Source organism: Octodon degus, unplaced genomic scaffold, assembly GCF_000260255.1.
Source record: "Octodon degus isolate 3935 unplaced genomic scaffold, OctDeg1.0 scaffold00062, whole genome shotgun sequence".
Classification (NCBI taxonomy): Eukaryota; Metazoa; Chordata; class Mammalia; order Rodentia; family Octodontidae; genus Octodon; species Octodon degus.
In genome coordinates, this window is record NW_004524638.1 from 8,815,269 (window position 1) to 8,828,276 (window position 13,008).

Sequence of the window (13,008 nt, forward strand, 5' to 3'; positions counted from 1 at the left end):
GATATGAGTCTGAAGAGGTCGGTAGCCAGAGAAGGCAGAAAAGGCTGCAGGAGCGAGGAGGAGGAGGTAGCAGAGGCCCCGGCAACCCCTCCCCAGCGTGCCGCAGGCCCAGCCTCTCTTCATGCAGCCCCAGTGTGCAGAAGGAGCTCCCCACCTGGCCCAGCTTGGGCTCCATCCACCTGTGAGGTCAGGGCCAGGGCCTCTTCAGTTTTCCAGAGAAACTGCTTCAGGCAGTTGATGGTGTAAGTGCCGACGAGCGTGCTCCTCCCGAAAGCTCTCCAGTCCACTACGCAGATGCTCAGTGGTGGGTGCAGCAGCTCGTTCTCCGGCAGCTCCTGCAGGAGAGGCTGGGATGATGCCAGGCTCTCTTTCCCCAGCTGACCTGACTGTCATGGCTGGAAGCTGGTGGGCAGCCACCTCCTGACCCCTGCCTTGCTACTGTGACTCTGAGTCCAGCCCCGTCTCTGCAAAAGCACTGGAGCGTCATGAACCTAAGCCCAAGCCCAAGCACAAAAGATCTTGGCGTGGCATCTGCCAGTGCACCACAGGCCTAAGTCACCCAGATCCCTACAACAGTGTTTTTGGCCTCTGTGCCATCATTTGCCAGCAGAGCCACCGTCTCTAATGACGTTTGCTTCATCCCAATGTGTAAAACAGATGAAAGTTGAGCCCTTGAACAGAGAATGTGACTGAGGGGACAGCACCTGCCACCCTCATCTCCTGGGGTGACCCCTGAGGCTCAGGGCAGCCCCACGTGAAGATGTGCAGACCCACCCTGCCCCATCTGCAGGGCAGTCTTCACCAATTTAAGTCATGTGTGGTGTGGAGCTGCCTGAGCTCAGTGAGGAAAACGTCTACACAGCTAGTTCCAAGTCAGAGCAAAGGAGCCTGCTGAAACACTGCAGTGGAGGAAGCGCAGGTGCCAGAACACCATTTCAGAAGCATAAGGGCTCCGGCAAACTACTGAGTTGTAAGTACAAATGACCTTTAAAAATATCTAGCCATTAAAACAAGTGTCAATAAGCTATCTTCCAGGCCAGTGGTCACAAGGTTCACATGTGTTGGAGTCCCCCAGAGGACCTGCTGCTCAGCAGCAGGAGATGTTGGGACGGGCCTGGGGATGGGCATTGGTACCAGGCTTCCAGGCGCTGCTAATGTGAGTGGGCTTAGGCCCTAGTCTAGGGGAAAAGGGTTTTTTAAATGTATTTTACTACATGGTCTACAGGGTCTCATTACGTAGATTGGACTCATAGTGATCCTCCTGTTTTTAGCCTCCCACGCACTGGGATTACAGGTGTGCGCCACCACGCCTAGTCTCAGTCATGTCTTAGCACATCCTGGGGGCAGGGCCAGCATGGCTTGTGGTGCCAGGGATCCACCCCTGGACCCTGTGCTCTGCCTAAGCAGGCACTTTAGTCCATTGAGCTATCTGGCTAGCCCCAGGGAAAAGGTTTTAAATCTGTTTTGATTTGTTGTGTGGTCTGCACTTGAAAACAACAATTCCAAGCACCTATTTTATTTCATCCTAAAATTCTGGCCTTTGGCCATGACACTGCTCCTTCTTATGGCTGATGCGCATTTATCAAGCTCAGTGGAGGAGGGCATGGGGCATCTGGGAACGGGGCAAGCGGGCAGGGAAAGAGGGGTCCCTACCACTTCGAAAGTGTCTGCTTGGACACTGAAGTTGGGGTTGTTCTTGTAGCTCTGGATCACGCAGGACTTCACTCCTCGGCCCCCACACTCGATGAGAACCTGAGGCCGGTCCACAGACAGCAGCTGTACCTTCTTCATTTCTCGGACTCCCCAGAAGAGGACCTGGGAAAGGACCCACAGCGATGTCACCCGCAGACCAGAGAAAGAGCCCTGTGCAAGCCCCGTGGTGCAGGAAGTGGGAGGAGCCTGAGGCCTCAGGGTGTCCCTCAACGTGTGGGGTCTCTGCTTGCCAGCTGCAGCTGGATGGGGTTCCACTTGGCTGGACTTCCGGTCTGGCCTCATTCCCCCTCCCTAGTCCCAAAGGACAACTCCTAACCCTTCCAGAGCCGCACCTCCACATGGTATTTACTCAGCACTGGCCGGATGTTGGCAGGAACTGGGTAGATCTGGGCAACATCTGGAGGATCCATGGGAGGAAGCGCTTGCGGCCCAGCCGAAGGGACCTGCCACAAAGTGGGTGCTGGTGAGGAGGACAGGAGTGAGGAGCCTGGTGCCACCAGATCCCCTGGGTAAGACGTCATGGTCTTGTTAGCTTACAATGCAGTAAGAGCCATGCAGTTTCCATGTTTAATTACTCGTTAATTGGCAAATGCATGAATGTGCAGCATGACCGGCACGTAGCGAGCACTTAGGCCAGCCTGTGGCATGCGAGCCACAGCTGGCCATTCGCTATCATCAAAAGTTAATCGCTGATTAGGCCAGGTCACAAGGCTGGTGCAACACAGCTGTCAGTGAGCTCCCGTAGCGAAGGAAGATGGGGAAAAAGACAAAGAGTGGAGCGTCACACTCAATAGATGACCCTGGCGTGACAGCCCGCAGCTCTGGAAAAGCCATAAGCACTCTCCCAGAGACTTGTGAGTAATCGCACAGTGCTGCTTCCTCAGTGGGACAGAAAATGGACCCTTCTGAAGGCAAGCCCATGTCCCTTCCTGTGCACCAGGGGCTACTGACCCAGGGAGGACGGTCGCTGTGCTCCGCTGGACTCTCCCTCAAAGGACTCAAACCACGCACTAAGGATGGGGTGCTCTCCTGCATAGCCCCACCCGGTCTGCCCTCGAGACCAGCTCACCACACACACTGCCTTTCTGCTTGGTCCCAGCCACGGAGGCCCTTTTGAGTACAGCACGGCCCGTCCTCCCACCGGAATGCAGCAGTGCTCTCTGCAGACTTACCGCAAATGTTGGGCTCTGCCGCATGACCTCTTACAAGTCACTGCCTCTCTCTGAGCCTCAACTCGGGCCTGAGAGACCTCTCAGGGATCACACATCCCGCTGAGCATTGCTGTGGAGCGGTGGTCCTCTCCACCACTGTTGCCTGCAGTATTTGCGTGACTTGGCTGGACAAGTCTCGGTTTACTTTATGTCGTCCTCCGGGGCCCTCAAGCAGCACTGCCTATTCAGCAGTGTCTATTGGTCACTGATACATCAGCTCCTCATGCTGCTAAAAACCCGGTGCTCCTGGAAGCCCGCGGGGCGCGAACATCAGCAGCAGCGGAGGTGGTTCAGCTGATTACAAGAAAGCTCAGAGAAGAGAGCCGACAGCGCAGGCCCCAAATAGGCTTCAGATGATGAAGCTGCAGAGCAGAAGGCGCCCACGGAGAAGCCGCAGTGAGGCTGAGGGCCATGCTGCCCTGCTGTGACCAGCTGAGCAGCATGGCCTGGGGCACCACTCACTGCAGAGGCAAGCAGCTCCTGGGCTTCAAAGCCAAGGCCCCCAAGTGCTGGCACGCGGGTGCTGGAGCGGCTGCCTCTAGACTAGCTTTCTGTTCTCTTTAGGTATTTGGCACAGCGTAACTGAGCACACTGAGGAGCATAGTGTGGCATTTCAGCAGACACATGTAATGGGCAGCGCTCAGATCAGGGTAGGCAGCATATCTGTCGCCTGAGACACTCGTCACTTCTCTGCTTTAAGAGCATCTGAAGTCCCCTCTTGCCATTTAGAAATCACCACTGTTGTCATGATTTATCCCACTGTGCTGTAGCACACTGGAAATTCTTCCTCCTACCCTGCTGTGTGCATTTCTAACCATAAATCATCCCATCTCCCAAACACACAGGCTTCCGGGGCTCAGAACCACCCACCCCACGTGCTTTTTGACAGGCATCATTAGTCCTTATTCCAGGGCTGCTGAGGTGCCAGCTTAGGCAACCCCCCTGAGAAGCTCGTACCTTCCGCATAGCCCATGAGAGGTCTGTGGATATGCAGTGTGCAGGACAAGGGACAGACTGGGGGTGACAGAGATGGGAGAAAGGCTCCTGAGCATTTGTGAAGCTGCATGGTGTGCAGGCAGTCAGGGCACAGGGCCCCAGAACAGTAAGGACCATTATGAAGGGGAAGTGGTGGGAATCAGGGACGAACGGGGGAGCTCCTCCGAGGTCCCAGCTGCAGGCTCATCAGGGGTGGGGCGATGGAGGCAGCTGCTTAGACATACTGAGGAGGCCCTGCCCCCAGGCACACAGGACGCTGCCCATCCAGAGATCGCTGTGGCCACTTGATGCTCAGGAGCCTTTCTCCCATGTCTGTCACCCCCAGTCCATCCCTTGTCCTACACACTGCACACCCAGCACGGTGGCAAGGGACTGCTTCAGGGCCCTGCCCCTGCTGAGAGCTTGGAGAAGTTACTCAGTGTCTCTGAGCCTCTGATCCGCCCTTTGTGAAACGAGGCTAATGCTGACCAGATAACAGATCTGCTGTGAAGAACCGTTGAGACAGCTTGCACGCAGCTGGCCTCCTTCCTGGCACTTAGCAGCGCCCTGAGTAGAGGCAAACTGGAAATTTACTGACTTCTACAAAGAATAAAGCTCAGCCTCAGATGATCTCAGTCTCTAGTTGGATAGACGCAATGTGGGACTCACATGCCTCAGAAGTGCACTTAAATGCTCTGGGAGGAAGCAATCTCGTCCCAGGCTCAAGTCTTCTCAACATGTCATTACGTACAGTGTCTAGCGTGCAGGAAAATAGGCACGAGGACATGACACAGCAAAGAGATTAAAAGCAAAGAGAGCTAGCAATCAGATGAACAGGCCCCTAGATGAGTCTGACACTGTATAAGCCAGCTGAGCTCTAATATATCAAGGCAAATCTATTAACAAGACCTAAGACTCAGATTCTCCGTAGAGCACCGAAACCCATAACAAAAGGAAAAGAGAGGAATTCTGTGACTGAAAACATAGTCACTGGAAAGAACACCTTAGTGACCAGGTGAAAACAAGAACAGCACTTTTTACAACACAACGAGAATGAGACTCATCTTTCAGCAGAGACAGGGACTCTCAAGCAATGGGCTGGAGGAGTGCTGGGATTTCACACTGCTGGAAGGCTTTCTCACCACCCTGGCAAACAAAAGGATCCCAGAGGAAATCTGCTGCACCAAGTCAAAGAGTGAGTTCGTGCACAAGCCAGGAGCAGCCCTGAGCGTGCGTCTGCAGAGAGGCGGCGCTGCCACAGGTAGAGCCTCCTAGTGGGAACTGGGACAAGTGGCCGGAGTGTGCTCACTTGTCGATCACCAGAGAGGCCAGTGTGGACTCTGCTCACACTGATGACCTGAGATTCTCTTCAGGGTTACAGAGCTTCTGGTGGAGGATCATGATGATGCATAAGACCTCAGCCTGCCTGCCTGCCCTGACCCATGATCTGCTTTCTGGCGAGAGACTTGTGTAAAGTCATGATTAGTGAATCATTCATTCATTGACTTTACCTTGTAAAGCAGGAGGAAAAAGTCACGCAGAGATACTGTCCGAAGGCAGCCCAGTCACCTCACTCTGACTTCTAGTGTGATGATTTAATGGAGGCTGAACATTAAGGAAGAAGGGTTTGCTCTTCCAGCCACTGGAAAGGCAGGCAACAGACAGGAAGGGTAGAGGGCCACCATATTCTGCACCCTAGAGACAAAGCTAAAAATATGAGAGAAACTGGAGAAAGCTCCCCTGAGAAATTCCTAGGCACTGGAATGAGAAGCAAGAATAGATTCTGAGAGGAAAGACCTGACACACAGTGCACAAAGCTGCACGTAGCACAGCTCCAAGGGGTTCCAGTCACACAGACCAGGACGAAACAGCTCATCTGGGGCCTGCGGCACACTCACTCTGTGAGAAGATTACAGAGACAGTTCTAGGTGCTGGGAAGTGTGTGGGCAGATTACTAGAGGCAGGCAGAGCCCCCAAGGATCCCTACATGCTGAAATCCAGAGCCTATTGAATACGTGACCTTCCAGGGCAAATGAGACATGGCAGAGGTGATGAAGTTAAGGCTTCTGACGTGGGGAGATTACCCTGGATGGCCCCAGTGTGAGCACAGGGGCCTTATAAAATGCCAAGGAGGTGTAGATCATAGGATGGCGAAAATAGAGGAGAGACAGATGAGATGGAAGATTGATCTGAAGAAGCCACGCTGATGGCTGCAGACACAGGAAGAGACTACCAGCCACGGCATGCAGGTGGTGTCTAGGAGGATGAGAGAACAGACTCACCACAGAACCTCCAGAAGGAGCATGGGGCTGCTGACACGTTGGCCACAGCTCAGGTAGACCATTTCCACATTGCTGAGCTCCAGAGGGACAAGATAGTAGATGTGTGTTATCTTAAGCCACCACGTGGGTAGTAATTTACTGCACTAAGCCAACAACTGATACAGGAAGCAAAAGGTTCTACGAGAGGAAGGTAAACTTTCTGGGAGGTGAACATACAAACAGTAGAAAGAGGAAAGCCCTAAAAGGAGGGTGAGGATTCTGGAAGCAAGAAAAATGTAAGTCAGGAGAAGTGCTGGGAGCGGCCCAGGGCATGGCCTGAGAGTCGAAATCAACGTCAAATGCAGAACTCTGGGAAGATTTGTTTGTTGAATGAGTGAAAAGTGCATTTGAAAATATTTTGTTGGAAGGCTACTTTGTATAAATATTGCTGGCTTTGTGTGTGACATGGAGACGAACCTCCAAATTCCGCTTCAAATCCATCGGCCAGCGGGCGGGTGCTACGTTTAACCCAGACTCAGAAGCCACTTGCCTTCCTTTTTGTGGCTACAGTCTTGTCTCCAGTCTGGATGGCCTGTGCAGGGGTCCCCGCTGGGCCTCTCAGAACGCACTCAGCCCGGCATGCATCACCCTTCCTCTAAGTCCAGTACCTTGCGGAAAAGCCTACACGGGCGTCCCACCTCCCCGAGAGCACAAGCCAAGGCCCTTCCGCGGCTCCATGCGACCTCATCTCCTGCTCCCCCGTCCCTCCACTCCAGCCATGCTGGCCTCCTTGGGCACGCCAGGCAAACAGGCTGCAGGGGCTCATGTGCCATTTCTTCTGCACTTGAAGCTCTTTGCCCAGTTGTGTACATGGCTTGGTCCTTCCTCCCAGCAGGTCTGGACTTAAGCACCACTTCCCTGGATCCCTGAATTGTCATTCCTGTCCCTCTGCCTACCGTACTGACGGCCACTTCGTATCATATTACTTCACCTTTTCTCCTCAGCGTTCATCACTTCCTAGCACACTACATAGCTTGCACATTGCTGTTGTATTGTAATTTACCTAGTGTTGTCTCCTGTCCCCCCTCTCTAGAACATAAAACAAAGAGAGAGAGAGAGAGAGAGAGAGAGAGAGAGAGAGAGAGAGAGCACTATTGTTTTGTCTGCTTAAGAAGATTCCTTAGGGACACACCTAGCACACAGTAGACACTCAATAAATATGCATTTGAATATGTAAATCAAATGTAAAACAGTTCTTTTTCTAAGAAACTTACAAACTGATGGAGGTGAGCATTGTTCCAAAAGCCTGTTAACAACTGTCTCGGTTACTTTTCTTTTTTTTAAAAAAATCTCTGATTCATTTATTTGGTACAGGGTCTCACTACACAGCTCAGACTCATAGTGATCCTCCTGTCTCAGCCTCCCCAGGGCTGGGGTTACAGGCGTGCGCCGCCACACCTGGTTTCAGCGGTCCGCTCCATGTGCCCCAGGAGCTGGCATGGCAGGTAATGTGCTGGGGATAGAACCTGGGTCCTTGCACTTGCCAGGCAGGCACTTAGACTGCCGGTCTATCTCTGCAGCTCTTGGTTACTCTTCTTATTGCTGAGACAAAATGCCTCACACCTAAAGTAAAGTTTCAGTGTAGCTCACAGTCTGTAGAGATTTCAGTTCACAGTTAGCTGGCTCCAAGTAGGGGAGGAGGAGCGTGCATGACGGAGAGAAGCAGCTCATAGCGGGCAGAAAGCCAGAGGCAGCGAGAAGCGCAGCAGCAAAGCATCGAGCACCCAGCCGCCTTCCCTGTCTCTCATCTACGCCCAGGGTAGGGCACCCTGAAGCCTAGCATAGAACCATGAATCAATCCCAGAACCCCATCCTTGTCCTCAATCCCTGCATCACCCGCTAGATCCCGCTGCCTCTGGAAAGATCCACCTAGCACTGCAAGAGGCTTTGGGGAAACGTCCAGACACGTGCCGTGCCAAGGACTGACTTGGATTCAATAAAAAGAGGCAGAGTACAGGATGGAAGGGAAGACAGCACTGACTATGACTAGGGGAGAGTGAGGAACCTCCCTGGGACAAGGGCCTCTGGCTCTGAAAGTTGGCGATGGCCATTTTTTACAGAGAGGTACATAAGGCAGGGGAGCCGGCTGGGCAACAAGGACAGCTTAAAAGCCAGGCTGCAGAAATTTAGCCTCTTCTTGTAAGCTACATTTTCTCTTTGTGGAATAATAACAGTTATAGATATATAAGTTTTGTAGTCATACACATTTGGGAAACACTGTGTTTTGAAAAAAAAAAAAAAAGCATCTTTTACTGTAGTACTTCTCAGAACCTTTACCACTGTCCTGGGCATTTCAGATCCCCAGGTGAGATGTAATAGGAAGCTTATTTTGAATTTTACTTCTACTCTACTTGGGAAAAAAAGGATAGCATTTCAAAATCAGGCTTTGGGAAATGCTCCTGTAGGTAAGAAACAAGCAGTTCTCCGCTGTTTTTAGAGTGGAGAGTGGTGAGAAGGATGTGCTTTGGAGACGAGAGGTGGGGTGGACAGGAAGCCACAGTGAGCTGGCAAGGAGCCCAGGGTGACATCCACATGGGAGTGCAGGGAGCCAGGGAACCACAGAGGATAGGAACTTGCAGGGCCACTCTGGTCATGGATGTTGTTACGGTTTGTGTCTAGTTGTCCCCCGAGAGCCTCATGCAGTCATTGGGGCAGCGTCTAAAGTCTGTGATTAATTCCTGATCCAGTGCTAGGGTTACGGGTGTGAGTGCTGCACCTGTCCTGGGGTGGACAGCCCGAATACAACACAAGAAAGGGACAGAATCTTGCTAGCTGCAGCAGCTGCTGCTCCTCCCCTTTTATTCTTGCTACTTTTGTTGTTTTCTGCCACCATGAACTGTTTCCTTCTGCCCTGTGCCACTCTGCCTTGGAGCCAGCTGAGTATGGACTGAAGCCTCCCAAAACTGTGAGCTAAATAAACCTTTCCTTCCTCAATTCTGGGTGTCAGGCACTTTGTTACAGCAACAAGAGAAAAGTAACCAAAACAGATGTAGACCCAGGGAGCCAGTTGAATTTTAAGCCAGGGTGTTGGTGCCAACCACACGCCTTGGACTAGGACTGAGAGGACAGAGAGCAGCTGTCTTGGGTAGAGGAGGGAAGTGGAAATAATGATTTGGATCTGGCATGTGGAGGGATGGGATTAGGCTCTTAAATCCTCCTGAAACAGGGAAGCATGGGGCTGACGGAGACAGGGAAGCCAAAGTCATCCACCACTGGTGAAAACAGAGAGGCCGGTGAAACAATAGGGCTTTTCCAGTCCCCGTCTTCTCAGCACGTGGGAGCTCTGTGTGGTGAATTAGACACGCTGGTGATCAGCAGAGAAGAAGCCCAGGAAGGTCTTGCGGGGTGTAGCTCTTGAGCTCCTTACCTCGCAGCTGCCTCCACCACTTTGGTGGTCAGGAAGCAGCAGGTGGCTCCCCAGGGTGCCAGCTCAGGGCTGAGGCAGCAGGGAGGGTCCAACCATGGGACTGGGGTTGCTGAGCCAGCACGGGCCTAAACAGATCAACTTGTCCAGCCCCTCGCTGACAAATGGCAGATCTGGTCCCAGAGCACTGAGGAGAGCGACTGTGTATGGAGAAGAAGAGCAAAGGCCTGGCTCCCTGAGCCTCCACTTTCTCACAAGCAAAGCGCTGTGCTGGACTAGAAGCGGCTCACCACCAGCAGCCATGTGCCACCTTGACATGATCCAGTGGCATTTTTTTTTTTTTTTTTACTGGACACAACTTAAATGGCGAGTGACTTTAACTGAAAACGAAACATTGTGATTGGACTATGAGGTGACTCTTGAACTTTTTGACCATTATATCTGGAAGGACCAGTGCCCCAAGAAGCAGACACGGGGAAATCCTTCCTGGGTGCCACCGACCATCCCTGGATGCACTGGTTTGAGATCTGTGCTTTCTGCAGAGACAGAAGCTGCCGATCGAGAGAGCCTACAGACAAAGAAACAGCAGACAAGATTTCCCTCTCCGAGATCAACAAAGACGAGCTCCCTACATATGGATTCAGTATAATTTAATGTTGTGTATGGTTTTGACCTAAAATTGCTCTTTGCAGTCTAAAACAACCTGGGCTCCCAGGTGCTTGGACAATGGGCCTGCTGGCATCCAAAGTGGCCTTCATTTCTGACCATCCACCTTTCTGTGCAGTCCACATCCACCTGCCTGAAGCTGATTCTATTGCAGTCCACTTGGTTTGTTTTTTGGGAATCCTAAAACCTAATATTTTGAAGAAAGGGGTTTCTCCAGTCCTCTCCTGCCTTCCTAGGCTGCAGCCGTCATGCAGAGGCAGCCAGCGCTTGAATCTCCCTGCCCCATTCCCCCAAGAGTCCACTGAGACTCGGTATCCCTGGCAGAGAGCTCGCTCCTTTTCCAAAGCAGCCATTCCGTCCTGAAAATGTTCTTTCTTGGTGGAGCAAGAAACAAATCATAACGACGGCCTTTGGCAGGATGAGCTCACGAGCTCACCGCTGTGGCCAGTGCAACCGCCAGGCCGCAAGTGACAGCAGAGCTTGCGTTGGCGCTTGAGTGCACACAACCCCGAGACTCTTCCTTCATCTTCCTGTTCTCCAGCCCGCCCGCACAGGGAAGCCTGTCTGCCCAGAGTCCTTCTGACCTGCCATGTAGTAAGTGGGAGCCTTTCCATCCAGCTCAGTGTCTAGCATAAGCAGGTTGTGTGCTTACCTACTCTATTATCTTGCCACGTTGGGCTACTCATTGCCTTTAGGTCCAGATTATTTTTTCTCCTATATCCTTTTTTATTTTTATTTATTTTCTATTTTTATGTCCATGTTTATTTCTAAAATAAATAGGTGGGACCAAACATCTTACCTTAATATAGCTTACCTTAGTATATGACATGATACTATTAACAATAATAACATGCTTAGTGTCTGTGGGCTCTTTATTCCATGCCAAGCATGTTAGGGAGACTGATTACCATGTTGTACTTTGCAGAAATGTACAGTAAGCAGCCCACTAGAAGTGCCACAGAACAATTAAGTGGCAGAGCTGAGATCCATACCCAGGAATCCAGGTCTAGGAATGTTAGAAATGCTCACCTTCCAGTTTCTCTAGCACACAAACACTAAAATCAAGCTTGCCTATAGAGGACTTAAAGCCTTGAATGTTAAATGCATATACTAAAATCTTAATGCCCATTTGGCAAGTGCAGGGACTAGGGTTTGATACCCAATGTCGCAACCAGCCCCACCCCCGGGGCACACTGAGCTGGCGCCCGAGTCTGGGCATGGTGGCACACGCCTGTAACCCCAGTGCTGGGGAGGCTGAAAACAGGAGGATTACTATGAGTCTGAACTATGTAGTGATACCTATACTAAGTACATAAAATGCAAAAAAAAAAATCTTAGCCCCCAATGTGATAATATTTGCAGGTGAGGACTTGGGGATGTGATTAGCTCATGTGGCCAGAACTGTCGTGAAGAACATGAGTGTCTTAATAATAAAAGAACCAAGAAAGATCACTTATCTCCCAGCCCTTTGAGGATACAGCTGCCGCAGATGAGGATGAAGGCCCTCACTAGACACCAGATCTCCAGGGCCTCTATCGAGGACCTCCAGCCTTCAGCACTGTGAGAAATAGGTGTCTGTGGCTCAGGCCAGCCAGGCTGTGGAATTCATCAAGAGCACCCAAATTAAGCAAGACAGAAGGACTGGTTTGACCCAAAGGTCCTGATGTCTCAGGAAGTGGAAGGTCCGGGGGGCGATCTGGTCCCAGCCCACCACATTTTCTCTGTCCTGTCCACAACCTCTCTGGTTCCCCAGTTCACATTCAGACCGCAAGGACTCCACTTCTCCTCCTGCCTCTGCTTCCAGAAAGGGTCTTCCTAGAAACAGGTCCCTAAGTCCCCGGGGGCTTCCTAGAAAGGACTAGGAGCCCTCAGGCTTTGGGAAACTGTGATACAAAGTAAGGAGCAAGAGGCTGCGAAGGCCAAGCTCAGCTCCCAGCCACAGCAAAGGCTGCATTGTGAGCAGGTGGCCTTCCGGGAACCTGGCACGCGACAGCCTAGGTGTGCGATGGGTCACCCACAGATGTTTACTGTCAGGCACATTTGTGTCTTCTGTGGTCCACCCCGGGCCCAGCCAGGCACGTGTTCCGAGGCTGCACAAGCGGTGCTGAGCAGGCCCATAAACACGTTCTGTCCTGGGACGATGGAGTGCAGCGCGAGGGCTCCAGCACTGCTCCAGTCCCCTGCATTCTCCAGCGTCCCCTCTCTGGTCTCCAGGAGACACCTCCAGCCATGGAACAGCAGGGAGAGACCAGGTAGAGCTTGTCCAAAGGGCCGCCTCTCAGGCTGGGCACGCCGGATGGACGCGTAGTGTAGTAGACACCCTTCCCGATCACTCACCTGCAGCAGCTCGAACACGGCGAGGAGGTCCCCTCCAGAGAGGGTGCCACAAAAGATGGGGTGATAGCACAGCCGGGGAGCCTCATAGTCCTGATCACCCAGCGTCACAACCGGGGTGGCCACTGTGGCACCCAAATATTCCGGCTTCCCCTAGAGCATAAAATAAATGAATTTCTGATCACTAGCTGCGTGGCTCTCATCCACATCACTGCAATTTGGAAAGTAATCCTCACAACACAGCACGTTAGTACTGCCTTCTGTCCTCCTGACTCACTCTTCTAAGCCCCTCTGCCCCATCTACAGGCTTGGGGAGCTGTGGGAGCCACCCAGGCTCCCAGGGGAATGTTGAGAACATTGTCCTGGTGGATCTAGGCCCAAGGCTGTCTTGGGGTACTCTCGCACAGTCTCTCTCTCTCTCTCT

General features: G+C 52.2%; 1 protein-coding gene across 4 annotated transcripts in view; it reads right to left on the reverse strand.

Annotated features, from left to right (window-relative positions):
* Positions 1 to 13,008, reverse strand: part of Fer1l6 (fer-1 like family member 6) — a 170,277-nt gene that overhangs the window by 48,637 nt on the left and 108,632 nt on the right. For all 4 annotated transcript variants that reach the window (XM_023718786.1, XM_004634457.2, XM_023718789.1 and 1 more), the window contains 4 exons: positions 12,588 to 12,737; positions 2,046 to 2,156; positions 1,654 to 1,815; positions 155 to 335 (listed from right to left, as the gene is read on the reverse strand). In XM_023718786.1, the coding sequence (XP_023574554.1) occupies positions 155 to 335; positions 1,654 to 1,815; positions 2,046 to 2,156; positions 12,588 to 12,737 (604 nt within the window). The remainder of the gene's footprint in view (positions 1 to 154; positions 336 to 1,653; positions 1,816 to 2,045; positions 2,157 to 12,587; positions 12,738 to 13,008) is intronic.